The following is a 15,530-nucleotide window of genomic DNA, read 5'->3' as shown; positions in this document are numbered from 1 at the left end:
TACCGTGCACTATTCAGTGTCCCCTCGACGATCACCAGAGGTGTACGGCCAGTGTAGGAGATCGCTCCCCACACCATGATGCCGGGTGTTGGCCCTGTGTGCCTCGGTCGTATGCAATCCTGATTGTGGCGCTCACCTGCACGGCGCCAAACACGCATACGACCATCATTGGCACCAAGGCAGAAGCGACTCTCATCGCTGAAGACGACACGTCTCCATTCGTCCCTCCATTCACGCCTGTCGCGACACCACTGGAGGCGGGCTGCACGATGTTGGGGCGTGAGCGGAAGACGGCCTAACGTTGTGCGGGACCGTAGCCCAGCTTCATGGAGACGGTTGCAAATGGTCCTCGCCGATACCCCAGGAGCAACAGTGTCCCTAATTTGCTGGGAAGTGGCGGTGCGGTCCCCTACGGCACTGCGTAGGATCCTACGGTCTTGGCGTGCATCCGTGCGTCGCTGCGGTCCGGTCCCAGGTCGACGGGCACTTGCACCTTTCGCTGACCACTGGCGACAACATTGATGTACTGTGGAGACCTCACGCCCCACGTGTTGAGCAATTCAGTGGTACGTCCACCCGGCCTCCCGCATGCCCACTATACGCCCTCGCTCAAAGTCCGTCAACTGCACATATGGTTCACGTCCATGCTGTCGCGGCATGCTACCAGTGTTAAAGACTGCGATGGAGCTCCGTATGCCACGGCAAACTGGCTGATACTGACGGCGGCGGTGCACAAATGCTGCGCAGCTAGCGCCATTTGATGGCCAACACCGCGGTTCCTGGTGTGTCCGCTGTGTTGTGCGTGTGATCATTGCTTGTACAGCCCTCTCGCAGTGTCCGGAGCAAGTATGATGGGTCTGACACACCGGTGTCAATGTGTTCTTTTTCCATTTCCAGGAGTGTATTATCGTAATTCAAATATGTATTTCCCACTGTTTTAAGTATGTATATCTGTATATATGTATGTACTGCATTTCCTGTAAAACCACTGGACCAATTTCAACCAAACTTCGTACACTTGTCACAATCTGGCAAGAATCACTGTGGGGGTAAAAACCATCTACCTATCAAGGAGTTGGAGGGAGAGTGAAAATGTAGTGTAGCCCAATGCCTTGCAAATAACCAGACTTTATTCATCTAGTATTTGAGAATGAGAGCACTTAGGGCCTTGCAACTTCAAACCTTTACAAAACGTTTTCTCACTCACAACCCCTACAAAATGATGCAAGAAAATAAGTTTATTGCTTATACTACATTTTTGCTGTTCATGCAAAAAACTGCTACATGATGTTATAATTTATTACTTCTTTATTAGAAACTGTATCCACAATACATTTTACAGGTAGTATTAACCTATACCACTGAATGTACCTACAAAATTGTATCATTTATGACACATAGTTTAGGTGATACGATGTCATAAACACAGAGATGCGTGAAAAACTGCTGCACCATGCATGATGTTTAATTTTATTAATTCTCGCTACTGGTCCTATTCACAACAAATTTTGCTGACAGTATCCAAATGTGCCGCTGAATACACCTACAATGTTATATCATTGTACGACATATAGATCACGAGATATGGCATCATAAACATTGAGCGCATGAAAATGAAACTCCAGGGTGAAATTTGCTAAAATATGTTAAATATATGTGATGTGCGTATATGGAAAAGTCACATGTAAAAAGCTCTTCCTAAACCCAATGAACTGATATCAACAAAAGTTGGTACACATACTACTTAGTATGTAAAAAGATATACTATGCCAGTAACAACCAGAAACCTACTATTGGGGTGCAGGAGATAATGTGGAGAGAGAAGAGGAGAAGACAGTAGGATGAGATGGACAGACAGGGAGAATACGATAATGGACACAGTTAGGGAGAGGAGATGCACAGAGGGAGAAGGAGCAAACAGATCGAGAGAGGTGGGGGGAGCATACAGACAGTAAGAGAGGGAGGAGGAGCTGGACAAAAGGAGAGTGATAGTGGAGGTGAACTGATAGAAGATTGAAATAAATATATACTTGGGTAATGCTTGGTACTCAGCTAGTACGGAAATAATTTTTACTTGTAATACAGTGGTTTTGTATTTCAAAGTTAATACTCAATGCACATTTATGATTAACCTCAAATACCACAAGGGTGTTAACTGTGGTGTGTAAAACACTTTTCTTGAGCAGATATTCATAACATACCAAGGCCCAAGCAGCTAGCAGGAATAGACCTCAAAATAGGTCCCAACTGCTTTGGATCACCAGCCAAAATAACACGTCCCAATAGTTGCCCAGGGTGAGACTTGCTGGTTAGCAGCCCACAGACTGGGACTAGCAATTCAGGCTCTGGAGCTTGACCACTTTCATCAATGAAGACATGAGTGAAGTGTTCTTCTGGTACTCCAGCACTAACCAACCTGAAGCATTACATTAGGGACATATCAAAGCTAGTAATTTCTGGAAATTATAACATGTGACACTAGAATAAAAATAAACAGTGTAAATTTTAAAATATACAGAACACAGTATGGACTAATTTTTATTTGTAATCCATTTCAAAGGGAAGTTTTCTATTCCCCATATTTTACATATAAAATTGAGTACAATATCTTAAAAATTATTTGATGTCATTGGATGGAAAAAAATTTACTCACCAAGCAGCAGCAGGAGAACATGCACATAAAGGTATTACAGCTGGCAAACTTTAATACCTTTACATGTGTGTTCTCCTGCCACAGCTTGGTGCCCAGATTTTTATCCATCCAATTACATTATATTTTCAAGAACTGATTTTTTTGTCTAATATTATGTAGTTGTATGTTCTATGAGTTATCACTGCAGTACACCATAATGGAACAGATTAAATCAATTTATAGGCTATTTAATGTAATTCATATTTAAATATGCTCCATCTTGACATTCACACAAATTATTTTTATAGCAGTAAATAAGTATAGTTTCATAACAGAAGTAACCAGGCTATTTGATTGATAAATACTGTATTCACAGTTGTTTACACTGATAACAACCCAAATTGGTTGTCCCATGTCACAGATCGTCTTAAATATCTTTAAAAGGAATCACATGGCAATCATGTTTTGTATTCTATTCCCCATATTTTACATATAAAACTGAGTACAATATATTAAATATTATTTGATGTAATTGGATAGAAAAAAATCTACTCACCAAGCGGCAGCAGAAGAACATGCACATAAAGGTATTAAAGCTTGCAAACTTCAATACCTTTACATGTGTGTTCTCTTGCCACAGCTTGGTGACCAGATTTTTATCAATCCAATTACATTATATTTTCAAGAACTGATTCTTTTTGGTCAAATATTATGTAGTTGTATGTTCCATGTGTTACCACTGCAGTACACCATAATGGCACAGATTAAATCAATTTATATGCTATTTAATGTAATTCATATTTAAATATGATCACCCCGACATTTACGCTTATCAGTGCTGACTGTGTCTTTCCATCCAGTCCAGACAATGACAGCTGGAGGAGACTTACTGTAAAATCCAAAGAAATCCCTCTGCCTGCCACTACCACCACATACACACGCACACACCCAACCAACCATGCACGCACAGGAGCGTGCCCCCACCCACCCACCCACCCTCCCACACACACACACACACACACACACACACACACACACACACACACACACACACACACACAGAGAGAGAGAGGGGGGGGGGGCAATGCTGTTAAAATCCTGGTGATCAACTGCCATAGTGTTCACAATAAAGAGTCAGAGTTTGAAGCAGTCCTAAAAGATAGTAGAGCTCACACAATACTAGGAACAGAAAACTGACAAAAACACAATGACTGACAGTTGTGAGACCATGAGTACCAAAAGGATAGGCTAACAGAAAATGGAGTTGGTGTTGATAAGAAACTCATATCCATCAAGGCAGACATATAACTAGAACGAGATTTCCACTCTGCAGCGGAGTGTGCGCTGATATCAAACTTCCTGGCAGATTAAAACTGTGTGCCAGACCAAGACTCGAACTCGGGACCTTTGCCTTTTGTGGGCAAGTGCTCTGCCAACTGAGCTACCCAAGCATGACTCACACCCCATCCTCACAGCTTTACTTCTGCCAGTACCTTGCCTCCTACCTTCCAAACTTTACAGAAGCTCTCCTGCGAACCCTGCAGAACTAGCACTCCTGAAAGAAAGGATATTGTAGAGACATGATTTAGACAGAATGAGATTTTCACTCTGCAGCAGAGTGTGTGCTGATATGAAACTTCCTGGCAGGGTTCACAGGAGAGCTTCTGTAAAGTTTGGAAGGTAGGAGACGAGGTACTGGCAGAAGTAAAGCTGTGAGGACGGGGCGTGAGTCATGCTTGGGTAGCTCAGTTGGCAGAGCACTTGGCCGTGACAGGCAAAGGTCTCGAGTTCGAGTCTCGGTCCGGCACACAGTTTTAATCTGCCAGGAAGTTTCATATCAGCGCACACTCCGCTGCAGCGTGAAAATCTCATCTCATTCTGGAAACATCCCAGAGGCTGTGACTAAGCAATGTCTCCACAATATCCTTTCTTTCAGGAGTGCTAGTTTTGCAGGGTTCGCAGGAGAGCTTCTGTAAAGTTTGGAAGGTAGGAGGCAAGGTACTGGCAGAAGTAAAGCTGTGAGGATGAGGCGTGAGTCGTGCTTGGGTAGCTCAGTTGGCAGAGCACTTGGCCGCGAAAGGCAAAGGTCCTGCGTTCGAGTCTCGGTCCGGCACACAGTTTTCATCTGCCAGGAAGTTTCAGACATATAACTGATTACGGGATTGTTTGGGTAAGATGTTGTGTTAGGGTGAGCATAAACTTATAATTTGGTCCTTATTTCAACAATCAGATTTACCCCAAGTAACCAAAAACTATTAGAAAAACTTCAGATCCCTTGTACATATGTTTAGCAACCTTGTACAACATTCAACAAACATAGTGTCATCTATGGTGATGAGTTTAATAATCCAGCAGTCAAGTGAGAATTTACTGTTTTTTACGTGGTGAGTATGACAAGATATCCTGTGGAATAGTACTAAATACTTTCTTTGGAAATTACTCAGAGTAGATATTTCAGAGTTCACTCATTACAGAAATGTGTTAGATATAATGGCAACAAATTCACTTGACCTCTTTGAGGATGCCCACAAAGGGGTGGTATAAGGGTAGATGACTGTGGCAACAATGATGAATAAATTACAAAGAAAACCTAAAACTACAAGCACTGAATAGATAGAACACTTCATGATGTGAGGGACCCTCCATGGTAGTACAGAGTCTTTGTAAACCCTATCAAGCAACAGGTGTAAAACAATGCATAGGGCTTTAGATAACAAAATGAAATATGTCTGACTGTCAAAAGAGAAATGCACAAACATTTGACAGCTACCATAGCAAAATCATATTGAAAGATTTGGCTGTCAAAAGGGAAACACATGAAATCATTAACAACTACCACAGCAAAATCATACTGAAAAATCTGATGCTCAAAAGGGAAATGCATGAAATCTTCAGCAACTACCATAGCAAAATATTACTGAAGGATCTTTCACAAAATCCAACAGTTGTCATATGTGAGGGCTGTCAGTTGTAGTAAAGTTAGTGTCTGGACAATTCATGGATGTCGCATGGACTAAGTGGAGGGCACCAAAGCAAAAGCATAAATTCAGAATTACATTTTTGAATGTACCTTTACAAAGGAGGATGCAGGAATACGGTCACAGTTTATTACTCAAACCATAGTAAAGATGAGCAGTATCGATATTAGTGTCAGTGTAATTGAGAAACTGCTGAATAAGGTAAAACTAAACAAGTTCCCAGACCATGATGGACAATACACCTAACTTGCAGGGGAGTGAGCCCCTCTTTTATCCATAACATACTACAATTTTAACCATAACATACCCTAGGTCACTTAAACAAAAAATCATGCCCAGTAGTTGGGAGAAAGCACATGTCACATCCAATTACAAGAAGGACACTACTATCCACCTGTTGTAGACTCTTAAAATACTCTGAGCTCAAATGTAATGAAGTATCTAAAACAGAATGGCCCCTCCATTCCAATAATCATGGATTCTGAAAACAGCAGTCACGGAAAAGTCAGCTCTCGCTTTTCTCACAGGACATCATTAAAACTTTGGATCACGGCAGTCAGATCAATTCAGCATCCCTTGACTTCCAAAAGGGATTTGACTCGGTGTCAACCATTACTTACTAATGAAAGTGTGGGTCACACACGATATCAAACAAAATCTGTGACTGCATTGAGGATTTGTTGGTAGGGAGAACAGCCCATGTTATCTTGGATGGAGAGTCATCAACAGATTTGGAAGTGAATTCAGGAGTGCTAGAAGGATGTCTGTTTGGTATCTTGCTATTCACTGCTTTATGTTAATGAGCTAAGAGGCAATATTTATAGTAAACTCAGATTTGGCAGATGATTTAGTTATCTGCAGTGAAGTTCTAGTTGAACTAAAGCTTCACACATATTGATAAGGTATTAGAGTGGCGCAAAGATTGATAACTTGCTTTAAATGTTCAGAAATGTAAGAATGTGTCATTACAAAACACAGAAATGTAGTACTTTGCAACTACAATATCAATAAGTCACAACTGTAATCAGTAAAAACCATGTGTGTAAAAATTTGTGGGAATATATAATGGAATTATAATATAGGACCAGTCAGATGGCAGGCTTTGGTTCACTGGTAGGATACTGGGAAAATGCAGTGGGATTACAAAGAAGATTATTTATAAAATTCTCACCAATCTATCCTAGACTATTGTTCAAGTAGACCCATACCAAACAGAATTAATAGGAAGCTTTTGCAGCCTGCGGCTCCTTCTTCGGCCTGAAGAAGGAATCATCAGCTCGAAAAGATTGCCTAATTATAACCTTCTTTTATGTGTGTGTTTTGTCGCCGCTTCGTGAGTAGATTTTTTATCTATCCATTACATCATATTATCAAAAATTGATTTTTTTCATTGTTATAATAACCTGAACTGGTAGATTTTTTCAAGACAGATGTCAACTATCCTGTAATATCCTATTTATGAAATTTAGAGAAGCACAATGAAGTGTGAGATGTAGGAATTTTAGGCATCTAGGGCTACACTGCAACCCTCTATGCCATAGCAGCTGTGAAGACATGATTAGACTAATTCATTTAAGCATGCCGGCACAGTAGCTCAGCATGTTTGGCCAGAGAGTTAGCAGCCCTCTGTAATAAAAAAAACTGAGCTAATCGATCAACAACGAACTTAAATGGATGTCTTACGACGTCCGCCCCGAGCAGATATTACACTCAAAATTTTCTCATGTAAATTTTTCTTTTGATTGCATTTCAACCTTGACAACACTAATTGCACATAAAATGCTCAAAGCTGACCCTCTTCTATTCTACAGAGAGTGATAACAAGATGTGCTGTAAACACTAAGAACCTGAAGTATCAAATACAAATTCTGCCTTAGTCTGGTGTGCATTAGTCAGGAATAATCGTATAATCAATGTCACTGTTCCATTTGAAGATGTCACTTATTTTATTTATATTCATGTAAATAAACTTCATAAAGATTACAACTATATTTAAGTGTCAGAAAGCAAAACTATATCTACACAGTAAGTGGAGAGCCCCCAATGCATCAGGAGTTCACTTAGGATGTGAAACAATAATAAACACAATAAAGCATTCTCTGTCCATGGCAACAGAGTCAGTGTATTGATTGAAGCTTCATGTTCCAGTCACTGATTTTACTTTCATAATGATTACCACCACAGTGTTAGGCAAACTGATGAAAACATAGTAATCTCAAAACCCAAAACATTATATTGCTGACAGCTCAAACAAAAAAGTACGTAACTGGATGTGTTACATGATTTTCAGATGCTTTCACCTTTAGTAAATACATACACAAATAAGCATGCATACAGAATGAAAATCATTGTAATGAGAAAACAGTTTAGAAGTCCAACACACAGCCTTGAGCACAATGGCAGGCTGAATCCAATTATACACAGTCTTGACAGCACAGTCAAGTGAGCATGAGAATGTACCATAACAGAATGAGGCTGGGTGCAATCCGCTTTGGGATTATTTCAGGTACATTGTTTGTTTCTCAAGGTGCATGCATGCAACAACCCTGTTGCAGTACTGCCTCCAATGTTTGATCGTCATATTGTCTTGGGGATGGGACTGCTCTGCCACAAGCATGTTGAAGAATGACGGTAGTGGCCATTGAGCTTGCAGTATGATACAAATGGTAACATATAATTACCACACCACACAACTAGTCATACTACTTCATGGCAAGGAATCTAATTCATTTTTATAGTTAACTTAAAACCTTACAGTGGAATAGCAGAATGGCACTTTCATTGACAATGTTACACTTGGTTCCTCTCTAATCCCTGACCAACTGGGTTACTGATCAATTTACAATGCTCTCACTATTGATGGGATATTTAATCTCAAAAAGGCACAGAGAAAGTGTAAGGAGACTGGTAATGAAAATGGCTTTGAAATTTTTGGAAGCACTTAATTGAAACAGAAACATGATCAAAAAATTTGGTAGAATATACATAAGAGAGGCGAAATTTTAATACTTTCCTGGCATACAAATTGTTCCAAAAATTTTTAGGACGACTGCCAGATGTTTGCAACTTCTAGCCACAATATTTTGGCAAAGAATCTTCTAACCATCTTGTAACAAGACAGCCTATTGTAAGGGGAAGAGACACTTTATTCAATCACAAACACATGACTGGGAACACACAGGTTGTGGCCATGATCAGGTCATATTCATGTTGAAAGCAGAAATCTGTTTGACAGGAGCATGTGGAGGACCAGTTTCACACTAAGCTACATGGATGGGATTGTCTTGGGATTTCCAACAGCCACTAAGATGACCGTGTGACCAGGAAAACCCATCCGTTGGGCAGCATAATGGTTGCTCATTTCTCATGGCTGCTTTTCGCATCCAGTGCCAAATTAAAGCTAATCCAAAAATTAATAAAGATTGAGCTGTATGTGTCACTGAAGAGTCAGTACGCTCATTTGAAGCAGAGAAGAGGGACGATTTTGTATGTGAAGACCCACTTTTGTTGTCTGCATTAGTTTGTAAGTTATTGTAAGTCAAATGTTATTAATAAGTCCAGAACTGTAAAAGTGAAAATGTCAGCAATGCATTATGCAATTGCAACAAATGAGGTGTCTACAGATACATCTCGTGGAACTGTGATAGTAAAATCTTTTCTTACTAAATAAACAGAGAAACATTAAAAGTAGCAGCACTATTCCAAACATTAGATATATAGGAAAATCTTTAATGTATAATTTAAATTTTTTGTTAATGCACTTATAAACCTGAAAAAGGAGGAAAAGCACAGAAATTATTGTTTATAAATAAACTATGATAGATGAAACTGATAACAACATAATATTTCTTCCAAAATTTCCATATGATTTGATGCATCATGTGTGTATAAAAGGTTAAAATTAAGAATGTCAGCAATTTTCATGTACAGTAGTTTAACTGACTTCAGTGGTGCTTGACTGAGGTTTCCTGGGTGCACAGTTGCAATTTCGAGGGAAGTTTAGGTTCGAACACCATTGGAGGTGGTCAGAATGAGTTAGTCTGTGTTCAGAGAAAGTTTCATGTGATGAGTGGTGAAACAGCCACTAGTTTGCATGTGTAAATTATTCAGAATTCCTACTTTCGGACATAGACATTTTTTGGCAGCTGATCAAGTTGTTAGTTTTCGTATTGCGTGTGATACAAGCTGTACTTGTAAGATTTCATTGTGTAGCCATTGTGGAATTTGTAGTTTGATATACTGTGGAACTTGAATGGTTTTCTAAATATGTTGTTGTTGTTGTTGTCTTCAGTCCTGAGACTGGTTTGATGCAGCTCTCCATGCTACTCTATCCTGTGCAAGCTGTTTCATCTCCCAGTACCTACTGCAACCTACATCCGTCTGAATCTGCTTAGTGTACTCATCTCTCGGTCTCCCTCTACGATTTTTACCCTCCACGCTGCCCTCCAATGCTAAATTTGTGATCCCTTGATGCCTCAAAACATGTCCTACCAACCGATCCCTTCTTCTAGTCAAGTTGTGCCACAAACTTCTCTTCTCCCCAATCCTATTCAATACCTCCTCATTAGTTACGTGATCTATCCACCTTATCTTCAGTATTCTTCTGTAGCACCACATTTCGAAAGCTTCTATTCTCTTCTTGTCCAAACTATTTATCGTCCATGTTTCACTTCCATACATGGCTACACTCCATACAAATACTTTCAGAAACGACTTCCTGATACATAAATCTATATTCGATGTTAACAAATTCCTCTTCTTCAGAAACGCTTTCCTTGCCATTGCCAGCCTACATTTTATATCCTCTCTACTTCGACCATCATCAGTTATTTTACTTCCTAAATAGCAAAACTCCTTTACTACTTTAAGTGTTAAGTGTCTCATTTCCTAATCTAATTCCCTCAGCATCACCCGATTTGACTACATTCGATTATCCTCGTTTTGCTTTTGTTAATGTTCATCTTATATCCTCCTTTCAAGACACTGTCCTTTCCGTTCAACTGCTCTTCCAAGTCCTTTGCCGTCTCTGACAGAATTACAATGTCATCGGCGAACCTCAAAGTTTTTACTTCGTCTCCATGAATTTTAATACCTACTCCAAATTTTTCTTTTGTTTCCTTTACTGCTTGCTCAATATACAGATTGAATAACATCGGGGAGAGGCTACAACCCTGTCTTACTCCTTTCCCAACCACTGCTTCCCTTTCATGCCCCTCGACTCTAATAACTGCCATCTGGTTTCTGTACAAGTTGTAAATAGCCTTTCGCTCCCTGTATTTTACCCCTGCCACCTTTAGAATTTGAAATAGAGTATTCCAGTCAACATTGTCAAAAGCTTTCTCTAAGTCTACAAATGCTAGAAACGTAGGTTTGCCTTTTCTTAATCTTACTTCTAAGATAAGTCTTAAGGTCAGTATTGCCTCACGTGTTCCAACATTTCGACGGAATTCAAACTGATCCTCCCCGAGGTCCGCATCTACCAGTTTTTCCATTCGTCTGTAAAGAATTCGCGTTAGTATTTTGCAGCCGTGGCTTATTAAACTGATAGTTCGGTAATTTTCACATCTGTCAGCACCTGCTTTCTTTGGGATTGGAATTATTATATTCTTCTTGAAGTCTGAGGGTATTTCGCCTGTCTCATACATCTTGCTCACCAGCTGGTAGAGTTTTGTCAGGACTGGTTCTCCCAAGGCTGTCAGTAGTTCTAATGGAATGTTGTCTACTCCGGGGGCCTTGTTTCGACTCAGGCCTTTCAGTGCTCTGTCAAACTCTTCACGCAGTATCGTATCTCCCATTTCGTCTTCATCTACATCCTCTTCCATTTCCATAATATTGTCCTCAAGTACATCGCCCTTGTATAAACCTTCTATATACTCCTTCCACCTTTCTGCCTTCCCTTCTTTGCTTAGAACTGGGCTGCCATCTGAGCTCTTGATATTCATACACGTGGTTTTCTTCTCTCCAAAGGTCTCTTTAATTTTCCTGTAGGCAGTATCTATCTTACCCCTAGTGAGATAAGCTTCTACATCCTTACATTTGTCCTCTAGCCATCCCTGTTTAGCCATTTTGCACTTCCTGTCGATCTCATTTTTGAGACGTTTGTATTCCTTTTTGCCTGCTTCATTTACTGCATTTTTATATTTTCTCCTTTCATCAATTAAATTCAATATTTCTTCTGTTACCCAAGGATTTCTAGCAGCCCTCGTCTTTGTACCTACTTTATCCTCTGCTGCCTTCACTATTTCATCCCTCAGAGCTACCCATTCGTCTTCTACTGTATTTCGTTCCCCTATTCCTGTCAATTGTTCCCTTATGCTGTCCCTGAAACTCTGTACAACTTCTGGTTCTTTCAGTTTATCCAGGTCCCATCTCCTTAATTTCCCACATTTTTGCAGTATCTTCAGTTTTAATCTACAGGTCATAACCAATAGATTGTGGTCAGAGTCCACATCTGCCCCTGGAAATGTCTTACAATTTAAAACCTGGTTCCTAAATCTCTGTCTTACCATTATATAATCTATCTGATACCTTTTAGTATCTCCAGGGTTCTTCCATGTATACAACCTTCTTTCATGATTCTTAAACCAAGTGTTAGCTATGATTAAGTTGTGCTCTGTGCAAAATTCTACTAGGCGGCTTCCTCTTTCATTTCTTAGCCCCAATCCATATTCACCTACTATGTTTCCTTCTCTCCCTTTTCCTACACTCGAATTCCAGTCACCCATTACTATTAAATTTTCGTCTCCCTTCACTATCTGAATAATTTCTTTTATTTCATCGTACATTTCTTCAATTTCTTCATCATCTGCAGAGCTAGTTGGCAATTAAACTTGTACTACTGTAGTAGGTGTGGGCTTCGTATCTATCTTGGCCACAATAATGCATTCACTATGCTGTTTGTAGTAGCTTACCCGCATTCCTATTTTCCTATTCATTATTAAACCTACTCCTGCATTACCCCTATTTGATTTTGTGTTTATAACCCTGTAGTCACCTGACCAGAAGTCTTGTTCCTCCTGCCACCGAACTTCACTAATTCCCACTATATCTAACTTTAACCTATCCATTTCCCTTTTTAAATTTTCTAACCTACCTGCCCAATTAAGGGAACTGACATTCCACGCTCCGATCCGTAGAACGCCAGTTTTCTTTCTCCTGATAACGACATCCTCTTGAGTAGTCCCCGCCCGGAGATCCGAATGGGGGACTATTTTACCTCCGGAATATTTTACCCAAGAGGATGCCATCATCATTTAATCATACAGTAAAGCTGCATGTCCTCGGGAAAAATTACGGCTGTAGTTTCCCCTTGCTTTCAGCCGTTCGCAGTACCAGCACAGCAAGGCCGTTTTGGTTAATGCTGCAAGGCCAGATCAGTCAATCATCCAGACTGTTGCCCCTGCAACTACTGAAAAGGCTGCTGCCCCTCTTCAGGAACCACACGTTTGTCTGGCCTCTCAACAGATACCCCTCCGTTGTGGTTGCACCTACGGTACGGCCATCTGTATCGCTGAGGCACGCAAGCCTCCCCACCAACGGCAAGGTCCATGGTTCATGGTTCAGTTATCTAAAGATAACTCAAGCAATTAATCATGGTTTATTCATCTGCCTCCAAGATCTTAAGGAACCCAGTCAGGCTCTGAAATTACTTTATTGCAAACTGTAACTTTCAATTTTTCTATGTTCTTATTGAAAATAAACTCGAATCTGTACAACTTTGAAAAATATGTGAGTGTGAACACGATTTTCGCACAGCAAATCCAGCCTGCACTTATATTAACTATTTTTGTGGTACACTGGGTAGATTGCAACAAATGTGAGCTGATACCCAATAGGTGAAATGTTGCCGAACTTGTAAGTTCACCCATTTATGGGAGTCCATTGAATTGTTTGTGCTGTGTAATGTGTGGGTAAATCTTTTCTTGTAGTAGCACAGGGGGGGAAAGAGCTGATGCAAAACTTGTGAACAGTGTAGAACTTGGATTTTCAGCAAGTTGACACTGCGGGTGTGCTACTAAAGTGCATGCATCCTGCTGCAAGCTTGTGCACTGCACCGTGTGCCCTCCATGATGAATGTTTAGTGCACCGTGTGCCCTCCATGATGAATGTTTGCCACATTGATATCAATTTGTCATATTTGGATGACAAAATTGCAGAACAATGGCAGTTATGCAGGGAAAAAAGTTTATCTATGACAGGATTCCACACTGAATTTAGCTAAAAGCCAATTTTTGGATTGATAAGGGACTCAGACAATCGTATTCCCTCTGATTCATTGATGATGGAGCTTCAAAAGTTTGACATGTGGGCCAAAATAATTGTTTCATTATGACCAATGTAAATACAATGTTCAGTGATAAGAGACTTATTTGCTTGAAGGAGGCGAGTATGCATTTGATATTCTGCAATGTAATCCTGCACAGTGTGCAGCATTTGCCATATATAATAGTTTCTGCATTCACAAGGCATCCCGTAAACACCTGCATTGTATAAATCTAAGTTGTCTCTGACAGAATACAAAAGTGTCTGAGATTGTGGAAGGCCAATGAAAAATTATTTTAACTTTATATATTCTTAACGTGATGCCCATCTTCTCTGAAATATTCCCAACACATGGTAAATAAGCAGCATTTTTAAGGCATTGTCCTCTTCTTTGTTCTGTCATTTGTCAGTCTGTACTGCTATCTGTACTTGCTGCGATGAATATCCATTGTGGGGTGCAGTGAATGGATTTGTGGTGAAAGCAAATGTGCTCAAGTAGCATATGCACTATGCCAATTGATACTCTACACATATGCTGGTGGGATCTTAAATAGATGTGCTCAGAGCATTTTCATCAGTATTCACCTCAAAATGGGCAGAAGATGCTGTGCCAAACTATTGTGCAGGAAGTTGCAGACATCTGAGAGTTCTGAAATTTTAAGGAACTATCTGTGCGTAAGTTTTAAATTTTGCATCAACCAACTCTAAAAGGAGGAACTGATGCAAAGTATTTGAAGATTTGGTAAGTTATGTAAAACAAGGGCAAGGTTACTGAGCTCAATAAGTTGCAGAGACAAAGGTATTATCCCAAAGTTTGCTAAAATTGCGTATTTTATTAATACTGCTGCTAAAAATAACATCAAACACAAAACAAGTGTGGCACTGGTAAGAGACAGTATTTGTTTTAGTGGTGTGAATTGGATGCTACATCCAAGGACATGTATTGCATTTAAAAGTGGCAGTGTCTTGGGACTGGATGGTTGGGTGGCTGCATGATGTGATGTGGGCCAAAGTGAACTGCAAACATAAACTGTTTTGACATGGATGCCATGGGAAATTTTTACTTGACAATCTGTTATCAGCTCGGTGGGAAAAACTATAGATGAGATAGCTATCTGTGTTGGCAAGAGGTCTCAATTTTGCTCCTACACCTGTTTCATTACCATTAGCTGACTTCATCAGTTTCACCAATGAGGCTGTGTCATCCTGCAACAGGCACAGCTGAGGAAGTTTGTCTTGCTGCATGTTACTGAGAGCCTTACCACTGAAGAGCAACATTTTGCCTATGGAGACGGCAGCACTCTGTAACTTATGAGTAGATGTGGGTACAGTACTACTAAAATCATATAAAGGCAATCCAGTTGTGTTCATGCCATAGGACAACTATCTTAATGTATCATGAGATCAATACAGATCCTACTAACTGAGTGAAGTGAAAAACAGCAGAACTTCCAGCTAATAGCTCCCTACCACATGATTTAATTAAGAGACTGAGACCAAATAGTTCAGTTTTGCCAAGGCTGCATGTATTCCCCAAGATTCATAAAGAAGATGTGCCTTTACATCCAGTATCAGCAGACTTATGTCACTTAAGCAGGACAGTAACAACTTGTTGGTGAGTTTTGATGTCATTTCACTTTTTAGGCCTGCTGGACACA

At 40.1% G+C, this 15,530-nt stretch overlaps 1 protein-coding gene across 4 annotated transcripts in view; it reads right to left on the bottom strand.

The window, feature by feature from the left end:
• The window catches only part of LOC126282195 (putative helicase MOV-10), a 294,822-nt gene that overhangs the window by 76,744 nt on the left and 202,548 nt on the right, over positions 1–15,530 (bottom strand). For all 4 annotated transcript variants that reach the window (XM_049981725.1, XM_049981728.1, XM_049981726.1 and 1 more), the window contains one exon: positions 2,202–2,416. In XM_049981725.1, the coding sequence (XP_049837682.1) occupies positions 2,202–2,416 (215 nt within the window). The remainder of the gene's footprint in view (positions 1–2,201; positions 2,417–15,530) is intronic.

Source organism: Schistocerca gregaria, chromosome 7 (assembly GCF_023897955.1).
Source record: "Schistocerca gregaria isolate iqSchGreg1 chromosome 7, iqSchGreg1.2, whole genome shotgun sequence".
In the NCBI taxonomy this organism is placed as follows: Eukaryota; Metazoa; Arthropoda; class Insecta; order Orthoptera; family Acrididae; genus Schistocerca; species Schistocerca gregaria.
Note: the sequence above shows the minus strand (reverse complement) of the source record. Positions and strands in the feature narration are given on the sequence as shown.